The sequence below is a fragment of the Marmota monax genome, unplaced genomic scaffold (assembly GCF_021218885.2).
Source record: "Marmota monax isolate L192 unplaced genomic scaffold, Marmota_monax_Labrador192_F-V1.1 WCK01_AAM20220418_F8-fsc00125, whole genome shotgun sequence".
Classification (NCBI taxonomy): domain Eukaryota; kingdom Metazoa; phylum Chordata; class Mammalia; order Rodentia; family Sciuridae; genus Marmota; species Marmota monax.
The window spans coordinates 1,227,461-1,238,941 of record NW_026695235.1 but is presented as its reverse complement, the minus strand read 5'-3'; the positions used below and the strand labels follow the sequence as shown (position 1 = coordinate 1,238,941).

Here is an 11,481-nt window from a genome sequence, read left to right as displayed (position 1 = left end):
TTCCCCAAGACTTGCTATACAAAATATATTACCAGGTGATAGAAAGTTTTAAAAATGGATAGCAGTTTAACATTTGTGCCTGTGATTTGTTTGAGACATTTCATTAGCAGAACAAACTAAAACGATGTTCTTTAAATAAAAAGCAGAGTCTCCAAAATAATGAGCACATTTTAAGCAAACCATTTTTGATTGTCAACAGTGATTGGCACATGATAGTTGTTTAAATATTTGTTGGCTGTGTCAGGGAATGAATGGCATACTCTGGCAATTGTGGACAGTATATAAAGGTCCCAGGGAAGCAGAAGACATCCACACTTCAGAACCATCCTTATTCAACCCACCTCTACTCTTTCCTCTGACAACATGTGTTGCAACTACTACGGCAACTCCTGCAGCTGTGGCTGTGGGTATGGTGGCTATGGCTCTGGCTATGGCTGTGGCTATGGTGGCTATGGTTGTGGCTGTGGATACGGCTGTGGCTGTGGATACCGTGGCTATGGTGGATATGGCTCTGGCTGTGGCTGTGGATACCGTGGCTATGGTGGCTATGGCTCTAGCTGTGGCTGTGGATATGGCTCTGGCTGTGGCTGTGGATATGGTGGCTGTGGTGGCTATGGTGGATATGGTTGTGGCTGTGGATATGGCTGTGGATACGGTGGCTATGGTGGCTATGGCTCTGGCTGTTGTGGCTCCCGGGTGTTTTGCTACAGAAGATGTTATTCTCCTTGCTGCTAAAACATCACTATCAGAGGACCACTTGTTTCTGAAATGACACTTCTAAAAGACGACACTTCTTCAAGATCCACTCCTCAAGATCTCTACCTTCAGAAAATTGCATGCTTGAAAGTCATTGATCTTTGGCTGCACATCTCTTAGGATGGCATCTGGGAGACCCTAGGACCTGTGCTATCTTCTCACCACTTTCCACATAGTAGCCTTTTCTCCCTGAATCTCTGATTCTCTGTCATGACCATGTTGATGACCATAGCATCTACAGTGGTCAAAGTCACTTATTTTCAATAAAAATGGTTGTTTGTTTCTAATAAATCTTTGTGTACTTGCTTGTGAATTATTCCTTTCTTGTGGTATTTTTGAACTATCTTGACAATCAGGCTGACACTAATTAGCCTAATTGTTGGGTGAAGTTAAGGTACTATCTTTATAAAATACATACATTTAGTCTTATTTTGTATCAACAATGTCTCTTCTGCTTGCTTTTCATGTACCACATGCTCAGGCCCTTCACAACCCAAGCACAAATCACAGAGAATTTTAGAATTGTGCTTTGGAAATGGCACTGGATCTTGAATGGAGGTGGAGAGGAAAAGAGAGAAGGAATGGTATCTATCATTAAGGTTATGAGAAAAGCAGCCATAAAGAAGAATGAAATTATGGCATTTTCCAGTAAATGGATGGAACTGGAGACTATCATGCTAAGTGAAGTAAGCTAGTCCCCCCAAAACAAAGAAGGCTGAATGTTCTCTCTGGTATGTAGACGCTAACACACAATAAGCAGGGAAGAAGAAAAGAAGTTCATTGGATTAGACAAAGGGGAATATAGTAAAGAGACAGGGGATGGGGACAGGAAAGATAATAGAATGAATCAGACATAATTTTCCTATGTTCATAAATGAATACACAACCAGTGTTAATTCTACATCATGTATGACCACAAGAATGAAATCCAAATTAGAATAATTTATACTCCACATATGTATAGTGTGTCAAAATATACTCTACTGTCAGATATATCGATAAAGAACAAATTTTAAAAAGAAAAAAAAAGATTATGAGAAAAGTCCCAGGAGAGTCATGTAGCACAAGAACTCAAAAGAGCAACAGAATGGAAGAGAGTGTTGTCAAGAGTTACGGAAGTATTCATCAGACTTGGGTGTTGGTCATGAGGAATAAAGCCTAAGGAAATAATAAATTTTGCTGGGAGCCATTAGCCAAGTAGGTATGACAATTTCCTTGCCAGCGTACCCCATGTTGCTGACATTTGCAGTGACATTGAATGTAGGTGACCTTGCTCAAGGACCAAGGCGGATTAGGGTGTTCCCGGTTTAAGATAATTGGGTTTAGGGCGTTCCAGGTTTAAGATTATTCCTCCTGGGAATAGGGCGTATCCTGCTGCCTGAGTTCCCCTTGCGTTCTCACGGGATTCAGACAGTATTTTTTGGGAGATAGAAGCCCAGTGGAGGTGGATTTGGGCAGAGAACGTGGATTTCCCCAGAACGTGTTTGTAGACGGCTGGTGTGAGTTCGGGAATAAAGAGTTGCTGTTTGAATCTACAAGCTGTGTGGTGGCTCGTGATTGTGTGCCCAGCCAGACTGCGGCAAAATTTGAAGAAAAACCATATTGTTACATAATATGCATTAATGGAAATGCAAGTGTATTTGTGTACATATATTGAGGTGGAGTCGAGTGATTTGATTCACTTAATCAATAAATATATTTGTATACTTTTGGCCAGGTACCATCCTAGACTTTGAAGACACAATAGAAAAATTATAGACATGTCTTCTGATTTCAGTGTTTGTACTCTATTAGAAAAAAATAATATAACAAATAAAACCCATAATAGATTTATACAGATAATTGTAATAGGGGAATTAAGAAGCTCAATAAGACAGTAATGTTAGTTAGGCTGATGTAATGTTAGTTCAGGAGCATATGTTGAAGTTGTGACATTCAAGCTGATAATAAAAAGATGCCAATAGCAAAAAGAGGTTGGGGAAGTTCATTAACAAGTACAAAGAGAAAGAGAAGTTCATTAAATTTGGGTCTCATCAGGAAGTGCCATCCTTTGTCAGTTATAAAAGAACAAGGTCCAGTGTCTTAAGTTGGGTTCCCTTGGGAATGGGGCTGATATGATACTGGGATTAAAAAGCCTAGTTAACTCCTTGGTTAACTTTTTGAAGGAGAGGGTACACTATTTTGGGGGAGAGGGAGTTGTGACTTTCTTGCTCTTTCCCCATGTGGTCATCCAGAACTCTTCTATTTAAGTCCTATAACAGAAAAAACCCTTTAGATTTGATATCAATTATGTTTCAACCAGCAGTAATAAATGTCCCATTTCCTTGAGGGGGTCACGACACAAAGTCTGACTCTGTGAGCTCCCTGGAGCTGAGAGATTCCACAAGGGCTGACTTGAAGAAAGACAGTTCTGCAATCAAAATCAGTCCTGGACTGGGGCTGTGGACACAACCAGATTTTTCCATCTGATGGTGACTCAGAGCTTCTTCAAGGGTCAGGGTGCTCTTTTACATTGGGTACATTTGTAAATCAGATCTGAGGGTTGACTCTGCCCTGCATAATTCTGAAGCTAGTGTTACAAACAGAGGGAGGGAATTCTACTAATTACAGCTCTTTGAAAATCTAACTTATTGTTTCATTATGTTCCTTGGCATCAAAGGCATTCCAAAACAAGGAAGGATGTCATTTAGTAAGCACGTTTAGGATAGTTTATATATCCAGGAAAGGATCTTCACAAACCAGCATTTACCATGTCTTCCAAACCTGAAATGTTGTGATTCTCTTAGTCAACAAGAATTTAGAGATTTTCAGCTTGTGTGAAACGAGAAACGAGTGAGAATGGTAAAGAGACAGGGATCCTAAAGTTAGAGAAAGAGTGTGTGCATGTGTGTGTGTGCACACATGTAAAATGAATCTGGTGTAGGTTAGGAAAATGAATATTTGTCTTCTCATATCTAATCATGTTATGGAGGAAAGGAAACATTACATTAGGGCACACTTTTTGGATTCAGGAATGGTTTAAGCATCAAAGCTCCTTTATAAAAAATAAGTAATGCTTTTATTAATGAGTTATATTGTAGAGGTTCTCAATGTAAAATCAGTCATGCTTCTCTCATTCCTTGAACAAGTCTTAAAATTCATGTTCTAGCTATGTACTGTGATTGGTGCAGAGATAAAGCTAAGACACCCAGGCCCACTTCTAAGGATTCCAAATCTTCAGTTAGACACAAAACATTGATTTATACATTCACATTACAGCAGGTATGCCTGCAGGTGTGATGGGGTTAGCCAGAGGGCTGAAGGGGTCATCTTCACATTCAGACTGAATGTGAAGAGGAAGTTTAGACAAGGGTCACAAATGTTTTCAAATGGAGAATGATGTATAAGCAAAGCCATAAAGGATAAGGTGGGAGTATTTGATTACTTGGATAGGAAAATAGGATTCAAGGCAGAGGAATTCAGATAAAGAAGATAAGCTGGAAGTCCACTGTTAGAGTAACAAGATTCACTGGGAAGATTAATCAATGGCCACACCATTGGAGGGATTCTCAGGTCTCTTGAATGAGCTGAAAAATCAGATGTTAGCCACTGGCTAGGTGTGGCTATTGAGTACAAATACTACTAGTCCATTATGAATTAAGTATAAAACACACAGTAGACATCAAATAATATATCAAATGGTTTTGAACTATTGATTATATATTACTTGATAATATTGGGAGGCCATAGATTAAATAAAACATAGTATAAAATAATTTTACTTGTTTATGAAAGCCTTTTAAAAATGTGGCCAGTGAAGCATTTGAATTTTTCTACATACTTCATAATGTATTTCTGTTGTATAGTGTTGTTCTAGAGGGCCAGCCACAACAAACCGGCCAGGAAAAGACATTGGATAAGAAGATAAGCCATGTTTTGGGCCCAGAAAAGATCAGAGAATCTGAGTGTTTTATAAAGATACAAGAAGTAGATAAGTCTGAGGGAGTGAGGCTACAGGTGCCTGAACTGCAGACTTTGGGAAGCATTCAATAAAGATGCACATTTACCTGGAAGGTTTATTCAATAAATAGATGTCCATCTGTTTTGTAATGTTTGAATATCTGAGACTAGGTAATTTACAATGAGCAGACCTAGAACCTGGGACATTCAATGTCAAGGTTCTGGCTGCATCATAACATAGTAGAAGGCAGAGAGAGAGAGAGAGAGAGAGAGAGAGAGAGAGAGAGAGAGAGAGATGGGTGGGAGAAAAAGAGAAGAGGAGGAGGAGGAGGAGGAGGAGGAGGGAGGAAAACCCATCTCCAGAACCTGTTTCTATAATAATAGCATTAATTTGTTCATAAGAATGCATACCTTGTGACCTAAATACCTCTTAAAAGTCCTACTTCCCAATACCATCCCGCGGCAATTAAGCTTTAGCATGCGTTCTGGAGGGGATAAAGTTTTAAACCATAGCAATGAGATTGATCCATTTTCCATCTGTTTAGACACAGACAAAGAGGCATCTAATTCACACCATATCCACAAGAAATTCTATATCAATTAAAGTTGTGCATATAAAAGTTAAGTTGTTAATGGAGGACAATATGGTATAGATTTTTCAGGAATTTTGGAAGTCAGTTGTTAAAACTTGAAAGCAGTCATGCTAGGACAATTTATACCATGGAAATTGGCAAATCAGATATCCCACTTCCTTTTCCCAAAGAGATAATTAATAGCATTCCACTACACTTATCCCTCTAGTCACTGAGAAGAAATGTATTTTTTCCCACAAATTTAATAACAGGGATATACTACTTATGATAGTGAAAAAAAGAAGAGAAAGAAATCTATAGAAATCATTGCCCTCAGAAATCTTGAGCATCTACAGTAAGTATATATCCAAGTTCTGTAATGCATCATTATCTTTAACTGCACTCCATCTCTGCAAAGTATCATTTCCTGGAGGTAAAACAAATGATGACACTTTTAGAAACAAAAGTGTAAAGATTGGGATTAAAAGCCTAAATTCTGAAGTCAAATTACCGTGTCTAAGATAGGCTTCATCTGTTATTAACTGTGTGACCAGGGCCACCTTAAGTACCTCCTTTGATACTCAAGGTAAAAATGATAAAATAGTGCTAGTTCAGATTGCTGAGTATATAAAAATAAAAAAAAAAACATACAAAGCTCTACCACTGTAAGAATCCAGTTCATTTAAGTACCTCCTTTGATACTCAAGGTAAAAATGATAAAATAGTGCTAGTTCAGATTGCTGAGTATATATATATAAAAAAAAAAACATACAAAGCTCTACCACTGTAAGAATCCAGTTCATTTTTGTTATTATTCTCATTAATAGGTTGCTGTTATGGAATTGCTAATATTCAATCATTTTAACATACAAAGATGACAATTTCATATGGTTTAACCTTATATTTTATGCTTGTTGATTTTAATAACATTTTGATAATCTTAGAGTTTTGATCATAACTTCAGTTTTCTCTTATCATAGATGTACTCCCCAGTTAGATGTTCTGTACAGCTATCAGACATGTATTTCATAGTTATGAGTTTTAATATGTGTTGTGATACCAAGTAAGTTGATGTCTGCTACTGTATTTTAATAACAAACTAGTATGTTTTAATAAGTAGCTTATTTTCTCATGATTTGTTTCCACCTTAACACTTAACACTATTAATCATTAACTACTTGTGAAGTTTTCATTAGATTTTGTGGAAAGTATGGGGTCTTTAATGAAGAATAAAAATTTTATGGGGGAAAGAATATGATAACAGTAAATACTGGCTGCACTATACTGAAGAGTTAGTGTGTGAGAAAAAGAAAAGATGAAAAGAATCCTAATGTTCCTGTAGCATGCGGTAAAAGGATACAGACTGGACGTTTATTCTCCCTGATGAATTTCTAAACACATATTTTTAGACAAAACATTCTATACTTTGGAATAGTGCTTGAATGATATAAGTTGTCAAAACATCTTATGGAATTAAGTGATTCTTGCATGGTTGTCTAGGAAAGAAGCAATGAAAGCATGCCAGTAAACCTTGCCGTGCTAAGACTGCACTGAGAAGAAGGCAGGTGACAGGTTCATGTGGAAAGGGCCAAGGAGTTGGATGAACGAGCCAATACTGAATATATTGTAGCAGAAACAATAAGAGCGGGGCAATTAAAATTAGGAGGCAAACATAGAATATGAGGTTTGTTTGTATTTTGACTTGGAAATTGCTGATCCAGGGTACCTTTTCCCTACGTTGATTAAAATTTGAGAATGTCTAGAAAGTTATCATCATTAGCACACAATGCTACAATTTGTCAAGTTAACTTTCAGGATGTTAAGAAGATTGTACTCTAGAGACTGCTGTGGCCAGAGTAAAGCTGTCTGGTATCACTGTGGCACTTGAAAATCTGTGGAGGAGGTGTATTAACACAGTGTTTTGGCTAGGCTGTTGTAGATCACAAAGAAAAATCCCAATGATTGAAATGCAAGGCAGGAGTAGCGGAATGCTGGCAATTTCAGTGAGACAAAGTAAATTTTTTACATTTGAAAAACTGAAAGAAAACACCACGCACAGTCATATCCTAGCTTTTATGATATTGTAGAAGTTAAACCAGTTGGATTCCACAACTAAACAGTTGAGAATTCTTGCTCAAGTGACATATTTATCCTTGGTCTCTGTTTTCCCATCTGTGATGTGTATAAAAATGAAGAAAACTACTGGTTCATGAAAAGGTGCTCCATATCACTAGTTATCATGGAAAGGCAGATTCAAACCTCAATGAGTTATCACCTCATACCTGTTAATAGCGACTATTATCAAAAAGACAAGAGGTAACATACAATGGAATATTGTTTTACTAAAACAGAAGGAAATTCTGCCATTAAAGAAGAAGACTTGGATGGATTTGCAGGACATTATGCTAAGTGAAGTAAACATGAAACCATAAGACCTATACCTTACAATCTCAGGTGGAGTCTAAAATAGTCAAACTCACAGAAGCAGAGAATACAGAGAGGTTGTTACCAGGGGTAAGAGGACGAAAAATGGGGAGATGTTGGTCATAGGCTAAAAAATTTTAGTTATGTGAAATGAATAAATTCTGGAGAATCAAAGTGTAGCATGATTACTGTAGTTAATAATATCGTATTGTATACTTGAAATTTGATGAATCATTCTTACCACAAAAGAAAAAGAAAACAAAAACTGATAACTAGGTGAGGTATCAGTGGGTTAACTAACTTGATTGCTGTAACAATTTCACAATATATCCATGTATCAAATCATCATGTTGTGTTTACCTTTAACAATTCTGTCAATTATCTCTCCTGCAACTGGAAAGCAAGGAAAAAAATACAGCCTTCTACTTTAATTTTTTTTATATGAATCAAACAAAGTAATAAATGTGAGTGTACCCAAAATCTATATAGGAAAATACAAACACTATTAATTATTATATTATTGTTCTCATATAATATTCTCTAAATTAAAATAAAAACACTTTTTACAGATAAAAATTATTATAGGTTCTCATTCAACTGTGAGAGCCTACTTTGTTAGACTCATGGAAAATGAAGACAATATTATTATTACTCATACCAAGGATTGACAATATTATTATTACTCATACCAAGGATTGAACCCAGGGGCACTTAACCATGGAGCCACGTCCCCAGCCCTCTTTTGTATTTTTTTTTTTAATCTAGAGATAAAGTCTCACTAAGTTTCTCAGGACCTTGCTAAGTTCCTGAGGCTGGCTTTGAACTTGCAATCCTCCTGCCCCAGCTTCCAAGCTGCTGGAATTATAGGCATGTGCCACTGCGCCTGGCTTAAGACACGTTATTGACCTTAATTCACAATTGTCTGGGGAATCAAATAATTAAAACAGATGGTACCAGTATCACAGTATTCAGTGCCACCATCAAGTCGTGCACAGGGAGCTCTGGAAGAGCAGACGATGAGGCCTAATGCATACTGTGATGCAGGAATCCTTCTTACAGACAGGTAGCTTCAGCTACGCTGGGAAGGATCTGTAGAAGTCTGGCAGGTAAAAATCTGGTGAGGTAAAGAGCAAGATTTTTCAGAGAAAATAACTCAGTGAAAAGTTTCCCCCAACCTGTAATATTTCTTTAACCCATAAAAATACTTCTATATTAATTTAGAGCATTTAATATAAGAAAAACAATAACATAATAATTAATAATATTTGCATTTATCCTTATGGGTTTTGTATTGGGTAACAAAGGATTTTGTGTCAGGTAAAGTTGTGGCTGGTTTTATTTTGGAATGTGGCCTCAGGGCCCTATTTGGCATCAGTTCTAACCTTCTTTCCTTACCTGCCTCTTGCTCCAGCCACCATGCCAGCGGCTGTTCTGCGTGAGCTCTATCCACTTTCTTGCAGGTATAGCCCCAGAATGCCTCTCCATACGCCCTGTCTGCTTTTCATCTGTAGTTCCAAGGTTTCCTTTCAGTGTTTACTTAGGAGAATCTGGGAAATCTCCAATGTCCACGTACGTATACCCGGAAGTAAAGAACAGTTAATGATCTGGAGTAAAAAAAAAAAATCTAAATTAGGCGTGATTACATTCTGCAGGACATACCTGCTCTATGTGTAGGTTACAGGTGTTTTCTTACAATTCACATGACTATAGACAGGAGCCAATTTCTAGACATAACTATATGAAAAGTTTTTGTTGTTAGAATGATGAGCTTTTTAAAAATGAAAATTGCTTTGATAATGAGGCCACAGAGTCAATGTCAGATGTTCCACCCATTTCTGGTCGTATATATAAAGATCTCAGGACAGGGGATGGCATTCAGACTTCAGAACCTTCTACCTGTTTCTCCACTGAACTACTGACCTCCCATTGATAGACATCATGTGCTACAACTCATGTGGTAGCTCCTGCCATGGCTGTGGCTATGGCTCTGGCTCTGGCTGTGGCTGTGGCTATGGCTCTGGCTATGGCTGTGGATATGGCTGTGGATATGGCTCTGGCTGTGGCTGTAGATATGGCTCTGGCTATGGCTGTGGATATGGCTGTGGATATGGCTCTGGCTGTGGCTGTGGATATGGTTCTGGCTATGGATGTGGATATGGCTCTGGCTATGGCTGTGGATATGGCTCTGGCTGTGGCTGTGGATATGGCTCTGGCTATGGCTGTGGATATGGCTCTGGCTATGGCTGTGGATATGGCTCTGGCTGTGGCTGTGGATATGGCTCTGGCTATGGCTGTGGATATGGCTCCAGCTATGGTTGTGGATATGGTTCTGGCTGTGGATATGGCTCCAACTATGGCTGTGGATATGGTTCAGGCTGCTGTTGCTATCGGCCATGTTGCTATAGAAGATGCTACTCTTCTTGCTGCTAGAACATGACTGTATCTCACCTTTTTTTTCCTAAAATGACCAATTTGAGGCCATTTCTGTTTCAATGTCTCACAAGCCAATCAAATTCCACTGAATAGAGAGAAGACAGAGCCATCATGAATGATCTTTTTGAAGGTTTTTCTTGCTGTTTTGAGGACCTGAGTTATAGACCTAAGTTACTCTACGATGTTTCTGGAAGACAGAAGACCTCATTTTGGTTATAGTACAAGTATAAACTCATTACCTTTGTATTTTATGCTTCTGTTTTATGACTATTTTCTAATAAACAATGTTTCAATGCTCCTCATATGTTTCTGTATTTTTTTTTGTTTCAGATACTGTTATGACTTGAATAAATGACCTAAAAGTATCCCCCTTTAAAACTTTGTTCCCCAAGATGATGCCATTGGCAGGTGGTGGAACCATTAGGAAGTGGGGCATAGTGGGAGGTTTTGTTAAGAAGATTTCAGCCCCTCTGACCAAAATACCTGATCAGAAGTACTGAGAACAGGAAAGTTTATTTTGAGCTAATGGTTTCATAGGTTGTTCATAGTTGGCCAAATCCATTGCTCCAAGCCCCGAGGTGAGGCAGAGCATCAAGGCAGGAGGGCATGGTGGAAGTAAACTGCTTTCCTCCTTGTTGTCAGAAAGTACAGAGAGAGAGAGAAAGAGAGAGAGAAGCCAGGGGGACAAGATGTAATCCACACACCCATGCTTCCGTGACCTAATTCCTCTAGCTATGCTGACCTGCCTAGGTTAGCAGTCAGTAGAACAGTACTTTCAAACTATTAATTCATCAAATGGATTAATCCAGTGATTAGGCTACAGCTCTTATATACCATGCATGAGTTTCATGCACATTTTATATCCAAAGCATGACAGAAGTCCTTGGGTCATTGAGATTGTGAACTTGAAGGAGACATTGGGTCCTCAAACCCTTTTGCTTTCTCTGTTCTCCCTGGTTCATGAAACAAATGGCATTACTTTACCAAATAATCTTTCCATGATTGTGTTATCTTGTCAGAGGTCCCAAACAATATGTAGTGATCAAGGACTAGAACCTCCAAAAACTGTGAGCCAAAATAAACCTTTTCTCTAGACAAATTAATATCTGAAGTATTTTGTTAAAATTACATAAACCTGACTAATACAGACTTGCTTATTGTTTATATTTTGTCTTATATTTCTACATTTCTGTGACTTTTCAGGGATTGGGACGGTTACTAATCAGCTACTTATATCAGCTGTGTCTAATGTCTGGCATTCATTTTGATCCATTAGTGTTCATAATACCTTGAATGTCTCATATCTTGAATATTGACCCTAAGAAGCAATCCTTCATGGGCGAAGGCATGCATTCTG

The 11,481-nt window shown here is 38.1% G+C and overlaps 2 protein-coding genes across 2 annotated transcripts; both read left to right on the top strand.

The window, feature by feature from the left end:
- Positions 1–332: 332 nt before the first annotated feature.
- LOC124089248 (keratin-associated protein 6-2-like) lies at positions 333–1,326 on the top strand. The gene has a single exon (XM_046439246.2). The coding sequence runs from the start codon at positions 364–366 to the stop codon at positions 733–735; it is 372 nt and encodes a 123-aa protein (XP_046295202.1). The 5' UTR covers positions 333–363; the 3' UTR covers positions 736–1,326.
- Positions 1,327–9,629: 8,303 nt separating this feature from the next.
- On the top strand, positions 9,630–10,501 carry LOC124089247 (keratin-associated protein 6-2-like). Its single transcript, XM_046439245.2, has one exon. The coding sequence runs from the start codon at positions 9,630–9,632 to the stop codon at positions 10,119–10,121; it is 492 nt and encodes a 163-aa protein (XP_046295201.1). The 3' UTR covers positions 10,122–10,501.
- Positions 10,502–11,481: the final 980 nt, after the last annotated feature.

Coding starts and splice junctions, on each gene's coding strand:
- LOC124089247 (XM_046439245.2), top strand. CDS start 9,630: ATGTGCTACAACTCATGTGGTAGCTCCTGCCATGGCTGTGGCTATGGC.
- LOC124089248 (XM_046439246.2), top strand. CDS start 364: ATGTGTTGCAACTACTACGGCAACTCCTGCAGCTGTGGCTGTGGGTAT.